Source organism: Malaclemys terrapin, chromosome 2, assembly GCF_027887155.1.
Source record: "Malaclemys terrapin pileata isolate rMalTer1 chromosome 2, rMalTer1.hap1, whole genome shotgun sequence".
Lineage (NCBI taxonomy): Eukaryota > Metazoa > Chordata > Testudines > Emydidae > Malaclemys > Malaclemys terrapin.
Genome location: NC_071506.1, coordinates 163618368 through 163632655, shown reverse-complemented (window position 1 = coordinate 163632655; position 14288 = coordinate 163618368). Strand labels below are relative to the sequence as shown.

The 14288-nt window shown below is 40.4% G+C and overlaps 1 protein-coding gene across 4 annotated transcripts in view; it reads left to right on the top strand.

Moving 5' to 3' along the window:
- Positions 1-14288, top strand: part of SLC12A7 (solute carrier family 12 member 7) — a 357234-nt gene that overhangs the window by 196924 nt on the left and 146022 nt on the right. For all 4 annotated transcript variants that reach the window (XM_054018253.1, XM_054018254.1, XM_054018256.1 and 1 more), the window contains one exon: positions 1386-1440. In XM_054018253.1, coding sequence (XP_053874228.1) covers positions 1386-1440 — 55 coding nt within the window. The remainder of the gene's footprint in view (positions 1-1385; positions 1441-14288) is intronic.

The window sequence follows — 14288 nt, the reverse complement described above, 5'->3', positions numbered from 1 at the left end:
CCTGGCTTGATTGATAGGACACAATGCTGTCTCTTTGCTTATTAGAGCTGGTCAGGAATTTTCTGACAAAATGGTTTTACTGTCAGAAAATGCCATTCACTGAAACAAATGTTTATGAAAAGGTATCAGATTAAGCAAACTTCCATTGGGAAATATTTCTTAGATTCCCAGGATGGACTTTCTGTTCAAAAAGACAGATAGACTCCAGAATAGCCAATAACTCAATGGTGAGACCACTCACCTGGGAAGAAGAAGAAGATGATCCAGGTTCAAGTCCTTATTCTGCCTGATTCAGACCAGGAACTTGAACTTACAACTTCCACATCCCATGTGAGTCTCATAACCACAAAGCTATGGGTTTTTCTGGAGTTAGTGTCTCTGAATCTCTCCTGTTAGAACTGTTCCACTTTGTATAACTAATTAAATATTCATTGGGGGGGAGAGAGAGAGAGAGAGAGACTGGTATATGGGTGATTATGGCACTCACATGGGATATGGGAGATAAAGGAACTAGAATACATCCTAACTAAAGTATGGTGTATTTCTAATTTTTTGGAAAACTAGTTTTTGGGGATGTTTGGAAAGGTCTTAGTTTTGTCCCAATGCAGAATGGAAAAAGTATTTTGAAATTTAAAAAACTTTCATAGAACAGGAAAACCATTTGTTGCCCAGCTGCACTACTTATCCTAGTTGGATTGGTCAAAACAGGATTCAGTCTTAAATTTGTAAAATACTAATGTTAGCGCCGTTTACTCAGTAATTAAAATGTATTTCATGGTTCTCATTAAATCAGTCCTTAGTATTTGTTCTTCTCTCGATTTATCCTCCTGCTTTGAGCAACCTTTGTGTTTGTTTGTTTAAATTTGGGTAAGAAGGAATTACTTTTCAAAATTTCACATCAAACTCTGAAACTTAATTATTAGCAGTACTGTGTTTTACTTGTAGTTGAAGTCCATAAATGTAATTGTTGTGGAATATGGAGCTAGAAGTAAGATACACAATAGTAATGATGATGATTGGTTATTTGTTACTAATTGCTATTTAATTAGAACAGTATTTTCTTTGGATTGTTTTCTGGTGAATATTGAAAGTCCTCAAGGTTTCCCCTTCTTCCCAGTTATATATTCAAAGGCTCTGCTTTGAGCTGACCCATACTTCTAGATGTACTGAACAGCTGTTCGGTCTAAGGCTCAATGCTTTGGAATCAATTAGCTCAGTTAGGGAAAAAACGCATATAACTTGAATCCCCGTTGTCACAAAGATGTAAAGATATTTTTCAATTTCCAACTTATTCCCGCTAGACCATTGGGCTTGTCCATCCTTTACAGTTTTTAAAGAACTTTATTATGTTAAATTAAACATTCTTAATAATGGTCTTTCCACAGACTATGCTGACTGCAATTTCAATGAGCGCAATAGCAACAAATGGCGTAGTTCCAGGTAATTACAATTTTTAACCTGAATCTTAAACCTAAAGTAATTATGAATGCACTTTTTTATATATATAAAAATATATATATATATATCCTTTAAAGGTGTACATTTAAAGACCTAAAGTGATGGAGAATCCATCATATCCCTTAGGTAAATTATTCCAATGATTAATTGCCCTCATGGTTTAAAAATTAATGCAATATTTCTGGTCCAAAATTGTCTAGCTTCAGCTTCCAATCACTGGAACTTGTTATTCCTTTTTCTGCTAGATTAAGAGCAGTCTGAAATAAGAAATCTCTTCCTCATGTAGACGGTGATCAAATCACTTCTGAGCCTTCACTTGGATAAACTAAATAGATTGAGAAGCTCTGTCTCTCACTTTAAGGCAGGTTTTCCAGATCTGAAATCTTTATTATAGTTCTTTTCTGAATCCTTTCCAATTTTCAATTTCTTTTTTGAATTGAACACCATAACTATTGGAACCCAACTTACATATTGATGTGGCAGATTCTCCATTACTGAAAGTCTTTAAATCAAGATTGGTCCCTTTCTAAAAGATATGCTCTAGCTCAACCAGAAGTTATGGGCTTGATACAGGAATTACTGGTTGAAATTGTGTGACCTGTATTATGCTGGTGGTCAGACTAGATTATCATAATAGTCTTTTCTTTTCTTAAAATGTATGAATCTGTGCAATAAAACTAGTCTGTAACATACACAGGTTACTGCTGTACATGACATAACATTTCAGTAGAAAAAATAAATGGAATCCTTATGCACAAAGTGACCCTGCTTCTTTCTTTTTCACATGATATCCCCTATTATCCTAGTAACTTATTTCGGGATTCCTGAAATGTCCCGCTTTTTCATTTAATCAATCAAAATGTTTAGTTTCTTAATGTTTCTTGAAGCTCTATTGCTATACTAAGTAGAATTTGGTCTGTGTTACGTGAAACAAACAGCCCAACTGAATGAGCATTCAGTAGAATGAACAGTGTTTGGAATGAAGAGAAAAATGTAGACATTATCAAAACTGTTCTTTTGCTCAAAGGGAAGGTTCTTAACACTGTATCAGTGTTCACTGATTAACCCAGAACACAAAGTTATTGGAAAAAATCCTCCACTTTGAGAAATAAGCATGTGTCACTGTTGAGTCAGAAGCTGGGAAGTAGCAACATCAGCACATCTTTGTAAAAAGTGTATATTTGGCATTTTATTTGACTCAGGACCCTAAAAAAAGTCTCTATAGGTACAATTATGAGGGGGGATGATGATGACAAGGGGAACATGTTTGCCCTTCTCCCTGGTAATGTCCCCTTTTATTTCTGTCTGCCCAATATTTGAGGAGACAAAAATGAAAAGGCATCTCCCTCCAGTAAACTGTAAAGAAATAAGAAATGATAGTATGGTAATATGCACAAAACAGACAAAACAAAATTTTGGGCCAAAATCACTTTGGGGAAGGACTGCAAAAGAGGATCCAGTGGGATAGTGTTAGGGGTCTAGTATAGATCCAGGGGTCAGAAGCATGAAGAGACATATATGAATCTTCAGCACATCTGGCATGTAAATATCTTGCAGTGCTGGCTACAAAAGTGCCATGCGAATGCCTGTTCTTGCTTTCAGGTGACATTGTAAACAAGAAGCGGGTGGCATTATCTCCCACAAATGTAAACATTTGTCTGAGTGATTGGCTGAAAAAGAAGTAGGACTGAGTGGGCTTGTAGGCTTTAAGGTTTTACATTGTTTTAGTTTTGAATGCAGTTATTTTTTGTACATAATTGTACATTTGTAAGTTCAACTTTCGTGATAAAGAGATGACAGTACACTACAGTACTTGTATTAGGTGAATTGAAAAATACTATTTCTTTTGTTTCTTTTTTACAGTGCAAATATATGTAATCAAAAATAAATATAAAGTGAGCACTGTACACTTTGTATTCTGTGTTGCAATTGAAATAAATATATTTTAAAGTGTAGAAAACATCCAAAAACATTTAAATGGTATTCTATTATTGTTTGACAGTGCGATTAATTGTGATTAATTTTTTTTAATCACTTGACAGCCCCAAATTTTAGACTTGGTTTTGGTAAATAGCGAGAAAATCATAGAAGAGCTGGTTTTAGGGAATAACCTTGGATCGAGGTTCATGAGCTGATTTAGTTTAAATTAAATGTAAGGATAATTGAAATAGATCATCATCTATGTTTTTTTATTTCAAAAGGAAAATTAAGTCAATTGGACTGAAGAGCTCAAGGACTTAAATGTTGAGGAGGCTTAGAATTTATTTAAATCAAGTGTACAAAACTATCTGAAATTTATATTGCAAGAAAGGGGGAGGAAATTGTAGGGAAAGGCTGCAGAGCCAACTGAGTGAATAACTACATCAAAAAGGCTATTGGAAGCAGAGAGTCTCTAGGGAATGGAAACAGGGATTGAAAAAGCAACGTCTTGCAGGTTAGAAAATGAAGGAACAAAGTAAGAATTGCTAAAAAGTAGTGCTAACTTAGCTCTTGTCAAGAAAATTAAAATAAATAGGTTTTTTAAAATTATATAAATAAAAAGAGACAGAAAGGATGAAGTTGGACTGCTATGCAGTGTGGATGGGGAAGAGATTAAAGATAATCTAGGTATGGCCCAAAAACTAAATTAACACTAAATGTGGTGTGCTTGCTGCTTGACTGAAATATACTGTATGCTCTGTTTGTTTGTTTGTGGGACTGTGTGCTGACCGTGTGTGTGCTGAGCCTAGCAGTCTACTAGGCAAGGCTGAGAGCTTCTTAACGAGGCTATGATCCTTATGCCTTTTAGCACCCATCAACCCTTAACCAGGGGGTGGGGCTACTCAGGGAGACCAGGGCTTTAAAAAGCCTGCTCCTAAGTGATCAGAGGAGCTAGGGAACAGGAGCAGCTAACAGGGGAGTTTTGTGAGGGTGTTTACAGGGGCAGTGTGAGGGGGGGCTAGAACTCAACATTCTTTAAACTTAAGCCAAAAATACCCTCTTAGTATAAGCAAAACAAGAACAAAGGAACCAGCTGCAGGAGTAAAAAGGGAATGGAGGCAGAAGTCCAGCAATAGAGTGGGGGCTGTGACGGGTTGGATCACAGAAACCCCCCTGGGAGCTGCCAACTGATGTGCCAAGACTCCCCTGCTCCTATTTTCCTTGCCAGCTCAGGACTCCAGCACCCTGTCTTGCTGAGCCAGACACTCTGTCTGCTCCAACACAGACCCAGGGTCTGAATTACTTGCCCCAAAGCTGCAAGTTTACCTGAAAACAGCTCACAGTAGTGTCTTTGTCTTTAGCTCTCAGATAACCAACTCCGAATGGGGTCTAAACCCAAATAGATCCGTTTTACCCTGTATAAAACGTATACAGGGTAAACTCATAAATTGTTCGCCCTCTATAACACTGATAGAGAGATATGCATAGTTGTTTGCTCCCCCAGTATTAATACATACTCTGAGTTAATTAATAAGTAAAAAGTGATTTTATTAAATATAGAAAGTGGGATTTAAGTGGTTCCAAGTAGTAACAGACAGAACAAAGTAAGTCATCAAGCAAAATAAAATAAAATGCACAAATCTATGTCTAATCAAACTGAATACAGATAATCTCACCCGCAGAGATGCTTCAGTAAGTTTTTTCTCAGACTGGACACCTTCCAGGCCTGGGCACAATTCTTTCCCCTGGTACAGCTCTTGTTCCAGCTCAGGTGATAGCCAGGGGATTCTTCATGATGGCTCCTCCCTCCCTTGTTCTCTTCCACCCCTTTATATATCTTTTGCATAAGGCAGGAACTCTTTGTCCCTCTGGGTTTCCACCCCCATCACTGGAAAAGCACCAGGTTAAAGATGGATTCCAGTTCAGGTGACATGATCACATGTCACTGCACGACTTCATTACCCACTTGCCAGCACACACATATATAGGAAGACTTACAGGTAAACACAGCCATCTGCAGATAATGGTCCTGGTTAATGGGAGTCATCAAGATTCCAAACCACCATTAATGGCCCACACTTTGTATAATTACAATAAGCCCTCAGAGTTATATTTTATATTTCTAGTTTTAGATACAAGAGTGGTACATTTATACAAATAGGATGATCACACTCAGTAGATTATACGCTTTGTAATGATACCTTAGAAGAGACCTTTGGCATGAAGCATATTCCAGTTACATTATATTCACTTATTATCATGTTTTTATAAAACTATTCTAGTTACATTATATTCACTTATTATCATGTTTTTATAAAACCATATAGACTGCACAACGTCACAGGGGCTACCCAGTTTATTGCACCCAATGCAGCATGTATGATTACCTGCCCTATGGGCAGGTGGTGCATGTGTGCATTTGGTGCAAGGAGCTCCTGGCCCTCAGAGACCATATGTGGCTTTGGAGACCAGAATGGCTGAGCTGGAGGAGCTGAGGGAGACAGAATATGGACCCTGGACTTCAGAAAAGCAGACATTGACTCCCTCAGGGAACAGATGGGCAGGATCCCCTGGGAGAATAACATAAAGGGCAAAGGGGTCCAGCAGAGCTGGCTGTATTTTAAAGAATCCTTATTGCGGTTGCAGGAACAAACCATCCCGAAGTGTAGAAAGAATAGTAAATATGGCAGGCGACCATCTTGGCTAAACAGTGAAATCCTTGCTGATCTTAAACGCAAAAAAGAAGCTTACAAGAAGTGGAAGATTGGACAAATGACCAGGGAGGAGTATAAAAATATTGCTCAGGCATGCAGGAGTGAAATCAGGAAGGCGAAATCACACTTGGAGTTGCAGCTAGAAAGAGTAACAAGAAGGGTTTCTTCAGGTATGTTAGCAACAAGAAGAAAGTCAAGGAAAGTGTGGGCTCCTTACTGAATGAGGGAAGCAACCTAGTGACCGAGGATGTGGAAAAAGCTAATGTACTCAATGCTTTTTTTGCCTCTGTCTTCACGAACAAGATCAGCTCCCAGACTCCTGCACTGGGCAGCACAATATGGGGAGAAGGTGACCAGCCCTCTGTGGAGAAAGAAGTGGTTCGGGACTATTTAGAAAAACTGGACGTGCACAAGTCCATGGGGCCGGATGCGCTGCATCCGAGGGTGGTAAAGGAGTTGGTGGATGAGATTGCAGAGCCATTGGCCATTATTTTTGAAAACTCATGGCGATCGGGGGAGGTCCCGGATGACTGGAAAAAAGCTAATGTAGTGCCATCTTTAAAAAAGGGAAGAAGGAGGATCCAGGGAACTACAGGCCAGTCAGCCTCACCTAAGTCCCTGGAAAAATCATGGAGCAGGTCCTCAAGGAATCAATTATGAAACACTTAGAGGAGAGGAAAGTGATCAGGAACAGTCAGCATGGATTCACCAAGGGGAAGTCGTGCCTGTCTAACCTAATTGCCTTCTATGATGAGATAACTGGCTCTGTGGATGAGGGGAAAGCAGTGGATGTGTTATTCCTTGACTTTAGCAAAGCTTTTGATATGGTCTCCCACAGTATTCTTGCCGCCAAGTTAAAGAAGTATGGACTGTTTGAATGGACTGTAAGGTGGATAGAAAGCTGGCTAGATCGTCGGGCTCAACGGGTAGTGATCAATGGCTCCATGTCATTGTCAGCCGGTTTCAAGCGGAGTGCCCCAAGGGTCGGTCTTGGGGCCGGTTTTGTTTAATGTCTTTATTAATGATCTGGAAGATGGTGTGGACTGCACTCTTAGCAAGTTGCAGATGACACTAAACTAGGAGGCGTGGTAGATACACTTGAGGGTAGGGATCGGATACAGAGGGACCTAGACAAATTAGAGGATTGGGCCAAAAAAAACCTGATGAGGTTCAACAAGGACAAGTGCAGAGTCCTGCACTTAGGACGGAAGAATCCCATGCACTGCTACAGACTAGGGACCGAATGGCTAGGTAGCAGTTCTGCAGAAAAGGACCTAGGGGTCACAGTGGACGAGAAGCTGGATATAAGTCAACAGTGTGCTCTTGTTGCCAAGAAGGCTAACGGCATTTTGGGCTGTATAAGTAGGGGCATTGCCAGCAAATCGAGGGACATGATCATTCCCCTTTATTCAACATTGGTGAGGCCTCATCTGGAGTACTGTGTCCAGTTTTGGGCCCCACACTGCAAGAAGGATGTGGAAAAATTGGAAAGAGTCCAGCGGAGGGCAACAAAAATGATTAGGGGTCTGGAGCACATGACTTATGAGGAGAGGCTGAGGGAATTGGGATTGTTTAGTCTCCACAAGAGAAGAATGAGGGGGGATTTGATAGCAGCCTTCAATTGGTCCTGCTTTGAGTAGGGGGTTGGACTATATGAAGGGTCCCTTCCAACCCTGATATTCTATGATTCTATGACAGAGAGGTACTTAGATGAGACTTTCCGGGCCACACTAGAATTGTCCCACCCCCGGTCTGACAGCCTCTGTGCTGTTGAGGAAGATGAAAGTCCCAGGGAAGGAGAGCATCTAACTGGAGCAGAGGGAAACAATCCCATAGTTTGGACCCCCCTTCCAGATGATGAAATGGTATCCTCTCGCACTGAGGATACCTCTCCACAGGAGGGAACTCCAGCTATTAGAAGGAGGCAGGTATTAATAATGGGCAATTCGATCATTAGAAACATAGATAGCTGGGTTTGTGATGACTGGGAGAACCGCATGGTGACTTGCCTGCCTGGTGCAAAGGTTGCGGATCTCTCGAGATGTCTAGATAGACTTATATGTAGTGCTAGGGAGGAGTCAGTGGTTGTGGTACATGCGGGTACCAATGACATAGGGAAGGATAGGAGAGAGGTCCTGGAGGCCAAATTTAGGCTGCTTGGTCAGAGATTGAAGTCCACGACCTCCATGGTAGCATTCTCTGAGATGTTCCCAGTTCCACGTGCAAGGCCAGTTAGACAGGCAGAACTGCAGAGTCTCAATGTGTGGATGAGATGATGGTGCAGGGAGGAGGGGATTAGATTTATTAGGAACTGGGGAAACTTTTGAGAAAGGGGGAGCCTATACAGGAAGGATGGGCTCCAGCTAAACCAAAATGGAACCAGATTGCTGGCACTTAACATTAAAAAACTCATAGAGCAGTTTTTAAACTAAGGGCTGGGGGAAAGCCGACAAGTGTGGAGGAGCACATGGTTTGGACATCCCTTAGGGGAGGATCTATTAATAGAGAATCTCTATGTCCTAGTGAGGACAAGAGGATGGAAAATGATAATATACAGGCAGGGTCTGATCAGAAAGAGTCAAATAAAACATGTCCCATTCAATTACATCGTGTAATGGCAGACAGCCAAAAGGAGACAGGTTTTTAAAGTGCTTATATACCAATGCTAGAAGTCTTAATAATAAAATGGGTGAACTAGAGTGACTCTCATTAAATGGGGATATTGATATAATAGGCATCACAGAAACTTGGTGGAATGAGGATAATCAATGGGATACAGTAATACCAGGATACAAAATATATCAGAAGGACAGAACAGGTTGTGCCAGTGGGGAAGTGGCATTATATGTGAAAGAAAGTGTAGAAGCAAATGAAATAAAACTGAATCAAACTGTACCATAGAATCTCTATGGATAGAAATTCCATATTCTAATAATAAGAATATAGTGGTAGGGATATATTACTGACCACATGACCAGGATGGTGAGAGTGACTGTGAAATGCTCAGGGAGATTAGAGAGGCTATTAAAATAAAAAACTCAATAATAATAATGGGGGATTTCTGTTATCCCCATATTGGGTACATGTCACCTCAGGACGGGATTCAGAGATAAAGTTTCTTGGACCTTAAATGACTGCTTCTTGGAGCAGCTGGTCCTGGAACCCACCAGAGGAGAGGCAATTCTTGATTTAGTCCCAAATGGAGGACAGGATCTGGTCCAAGAGGTGAATATAGCTGGACCGTTTGGTAATAGTGACCATAAAATAATTAAATTTAATATCCCTGTGGCAGGAAAAACACCATAGCAGCCCAACGTTGTAGCATTTAATTTCAGAAAGGGGAACTACACAAAAATGAGGAGGTTAGTTAAACAGAAATTAAAGGGTACGGTGCCAAAAGTGAAATCTCTGTAAGCTGTGTGAAAACTTTTTAAAGACACCCTAATAGAGGCTCAACTTAAATGTATACCCCAAATTAAAAAACATAGTAAGAGAACCAAAAATCAGCCACCGTGGCTAAACAACAAAGTAAAAGAAGCAGTGAGAGGCAAAAAGACATCCTATAAAAAGTGGAAGTCAAATCCTAGTGAGGAAAATAGAAAGAAGCATAAACACTGGGAAATGAAGTGTAAAAATACAATTAGAAAGGCCAAAAAAGAATTTGAGGAACACTTAGCCAAAGACTCAAAAAGTAATAGTAAAAATTTTTTTTAAGTACATCAGAAGCAGGAAGCCTGCTAAACAACCAGTGGGGCCACTGGACGATCGAGATGCTAAAAGACCACTGAAGGACGATAAGGCCATTGCAGAGAAACTAAATTAATTATTTGCATCAGTCTTCACAGCTGAGGTTGTGAGGGAGATTCCCAAACCTGAGCCATTCTTTTTAGGTGACAGATCTGAGGAACTGTCCCAGATTGAGGTATCATTAAAGGAGGTTTTGGAATAAATTGATAAATTAAACAGCAATAAGTCACCAGGACCAGATGTCACCCAAGAGTTCTGAAGGAACTCAAATGTGAAATTGCAGAACTACTAACTGTCATCTGTAACCTATCATTTAAATCAGCTTCTAAATAATATTATATTATTATTATATTATATTATTTATTATTAAATCAGCTTCTGTACCAGATGACTGGAGGATAGCTAATATGATGCCAATTTTTAAAAAGGGCTCCAGAGGTGATCCCGGAAATTACAGGCCTGTAAGCCTGACTTCAGTACAGGGCAAACTGGTTGAAACTATAATAAAGAACAATATTGTCAGATATATAGATGAACATAATTTGTTGAGGAAGAGTCAACATGGTTTTAGAAAAGGGAAATCAAGCCTCACCAATCTACTAGAATTCTTTGAGGAGGTCAACAAGCATGTGGACCAAGGGGATCCAGTGGATATAATATACTTAGATTTTCAGAAAGCCTTTGACAAGGTACCTCACCAAAGGCTCTTATGCAAAGTAAGCTGCCACGGGATAAGAGGGAAGGTGCTCTCATGGTTAAAGATAGGAAACAAAGGGTAGATATAAATGGTCAGTGCTTAGAATGGAGAGAGGTAAATAGTAGTGTTCTCCAGGGGTCTGTTCTGGGACCAGTCCTATTCAACATATTCATAAATGATCTGGAAAAAGGATGAGGTGGCAAAATTTGCAGATGATACAAAATTACTAAAGATAGTTAAGACCCAGGCAGACTGCGAAGAGCTACAAAAGAATCTCTCAAAACTGCGTGATTGGGCAACAAAATGGCAGATGAACTTTAATGTTGATAAATGCAAAGTAATGCAGATTGGAAAGCATAATCCCAACTATACATATAAAGTGATGGGGTCTAAATTCGCTGTTACCACTCAAGAAAGAGATCTTGGAGTTGTTGTGGATAGTTCTCTGAAAACATCCACTCAATGTGCAGTGGCAGTCAAAAAAACAAACAGAATGCTGGGAATAATTAAGAAAAGGATAGATAATAGGACAGAAAATAGTATGTTGCTGCTATATAAATCCCGGTACGCCCACATCTTGAATACTGTGTGCAGATGTGGTCGCCACATCTCAAAAAATATATATTGGAACTGGAAAAGGTTCAAAAAAGGGCAACAAAAATGATTAAGGGTATGGAACGTCTTCTGTATGAGGAGAGATTAATAAGACTGGGACTTTTCAACTTGGAAAAGAGATGGCTAAGGGGAGATATGATTGAGTTCTATAAAATCATGACTGGTGTAGAGAAAGTAGATAAGGAAGTGTTGTTTACTACTTCTCATAACACAAGAACTAGGGGTCACCAAATGGGCAGCAGGTTTAAAACAAATAAAAGGAAGTATTTCTTCACACAACTCACAGTAAACCTGTGGAACTCCTTGCCAGAGGATGTTGTGAAGGCCAAGACCATAACAGGGTTAAAAAAGGAACTAGTTAAATTCATGGAGTATAGGTCCATCAATGGCTATTAGCCTGGATGGGCAGGAATGGTGTCCCTAGCCTCTGTTTGCCAGAAGCTCGGAATGAGTGACAGGATGGAACACTTGATGATTACCTAATGTTCATACTAAGTTCATTCCCCCTGGGGCACTTGGCACTGGTCACTGTTGGAAGACAGGATACTGGGCTAGATGGACCTAGTCTGAGCCAGTAGGGCCATTCTTATGTTCTTATGCTTTGGTTTTCAGTAAGGATGATAATATTGAACATAGGCATGAAGGCAGGATGGCAGATGGAAATTAGTGTATAGAAATGGAAATTACTACATCTGAGGTAGAAGGAAAAACTTAGACTTTAATGTGCTCAAATTGAGGGGGACTGGATAATTTCCATCCCTGAATACCAAAAGAATTGTCACATGAGATTGTTAGTCTGGTAGCAATGATTTTTTTAATAAATCTATCTATTCAGCAATAGTACCATATGACTGCACTAACATCACTTCTATATTTAAGAATGGGGGGAAAAAGGTGATCTGGGCAATTACAGACCCTCTAATCTGACCTCAGTAGTTAGACATTAGAATAAATTGGGAAGAAAAGAATAATTAAATTAATGGAGGTAAATGGAAAAGGAGATGTAATGCAACATGCGACAAGGTAGATTTTGCCAGACTAACATGAGTTCCTTCTCTGAGAAGATAACTAAGATTCTAGATAGGGGAAAGACATTAGATCTAATATAGTTGGACTTCAGTAAAGGATTTGATATAGTCCCATATGGGAAATTATTAAAGAAAATGGGGATTAATACAAGAATGTAAGGTGGGTAACCCCTAACTGGCTAATGAGGACAAGGCAATGGGTTGTGCTGAAAGGTTAGCTTATCTGACTGGAGAGAGGTTACACATAGGTGTAGGATTGGTGTTGAGACCAGTCTCATTCAATATTTTTATTAATGACGTTGGCACAAAAAGGTAGGAGTGTGCTAATGAAACTTGCTGATAATACAAAGTGGGAAGGCATTGTCAGTTCAGAGGAGGATTGAAATATTCAGGGCCGGCTCCAGGGTTTTTGCCACCCCAAGCGACGGGAAAAAGAAAAAAAAAAAAGCCGCGATCGGCGGTAGCTCCACCGTGCCGCTTTCTTCTTCGGTGGCAATTCGGCGGCAGGTCCTTCCCTCCGAGAGGGACCGAGGGACCCGCTGCCGAATTGCCACCGAAGAATCCGACTTGCCACCCCTTTCCCTTGGCCGCCCCAAGCACCTGCTTGCTGAGCTGGTGCCTGAAGCTGGCCCTGGGAATATTACACAGGAAGGATGTGGATGACCTTGAAGGCTGGAGTATCAGAAATGAGATGAAATTCAATAGACAAAGTGCAAGGTCTCTGCTATAAGATGGGGGCTCATCAGCTGGAAGCAATAGAGGAGGAGAGGGACCTGGTGTGGGGTGAATCACAGGATGATGATGAGCCACCATTATGATGCAGCTGTGAAAAAGGTAAATGCTATCCTAAGATGTATCAGGCAAAGCATTTCCAGAAAAGATAGAGAAGTATTAATGCAATTGTACAAGACACTGGTGAGACCTCATCTGGAATACAGTGTACAATTCTGGTAACCTGTGTTCAAGAAAGAAGAATTCAAACTGGAACAGATGCAGAGAAGAGCTACTAGGATGATCAGGAGAATGGAGGGCCTCTCTTATGAGAGGAAACTGGAAGAGTGGCTTGTTCAGCGTAGCAAAATGAAGGCTGAGAGGCTATGATTGCTTTCTATAAATACATCAGCTAAAGGACAATGTTGGCACAAGAACAAATGGATATAAATTGGCTATGAACAAATTCAGGTTAGAAATTAGAAGGTTTTTCACCATTAGAAGATCAAGGTTCTGGAACAGCCTTCCAATGGGAGTTGTGGGGGCAAACAACTTAATTAGTTTAAGAGAGAGCTGGACAAATTTATGAGTGGGATTGTACAACAGGGTTTCTTGTGATGGTGGGGGGCAAGGCTCTGAATCGTTGGGGGGTCCCTTCTGGTTCATGTCCGATGTTCCTAAAACCTCATGCTTCAGGGCTTCAGCCAGTCACCTGCTGGGGTCTGGAATTGACTTTTTTCCCTCAATGTATTCTGGGTTTTGTTTAATTTTTTTTGATCTGCTTCCTCTGAAGCATCAGACATTGCCATGGCTGGGGATGGAACACTACACACTTCCTCCTCCCATGCAACAGCTGTGCTTCCTCCTCATTCCATGGAACAGGCTCCTCTCTATCACAATGATGGACGTCAGGGATCTCATAAAGTAAAGGCCTGAGAGAAGGGCAGAGAACCCAAGGAGGGAGAATGCCTTGGGAAGAGAGACTGGAGAGGCAATAGTCCAGGAAAAGAAAAAGAGATTGAGAGCTAGAGCTTGAGGTGGGGAGAGAAGGCTTTAAAGCGGGGAGAGAGTGTTTAATTGTGCACAGGGAAAAAGAATATGAGAGAGAATTTTTCATGGGGCAGACTGGATGACTGTTAGAGAGAAATTGGAAACATGAGAGCTAGGGGAAAGGAAGGATAGAAAAAGAGGGGTGTGGGATTGAAAATTCAGGGGAAGGAAGAGTAGAACACAATAGACAGAAAGATGGAGAGGAAGAAGTAAAAACAACTATTATATAATATATAGAAGGGGAAAACAGACTGGAAAAAAAAGAGAGGAAAAGATAAGCTACAGAGTAAAAGAAAGGAAAAAAGAGTGAAGTGAAAAGGAAAAGAGAAAAAACAAATATTAGAGACA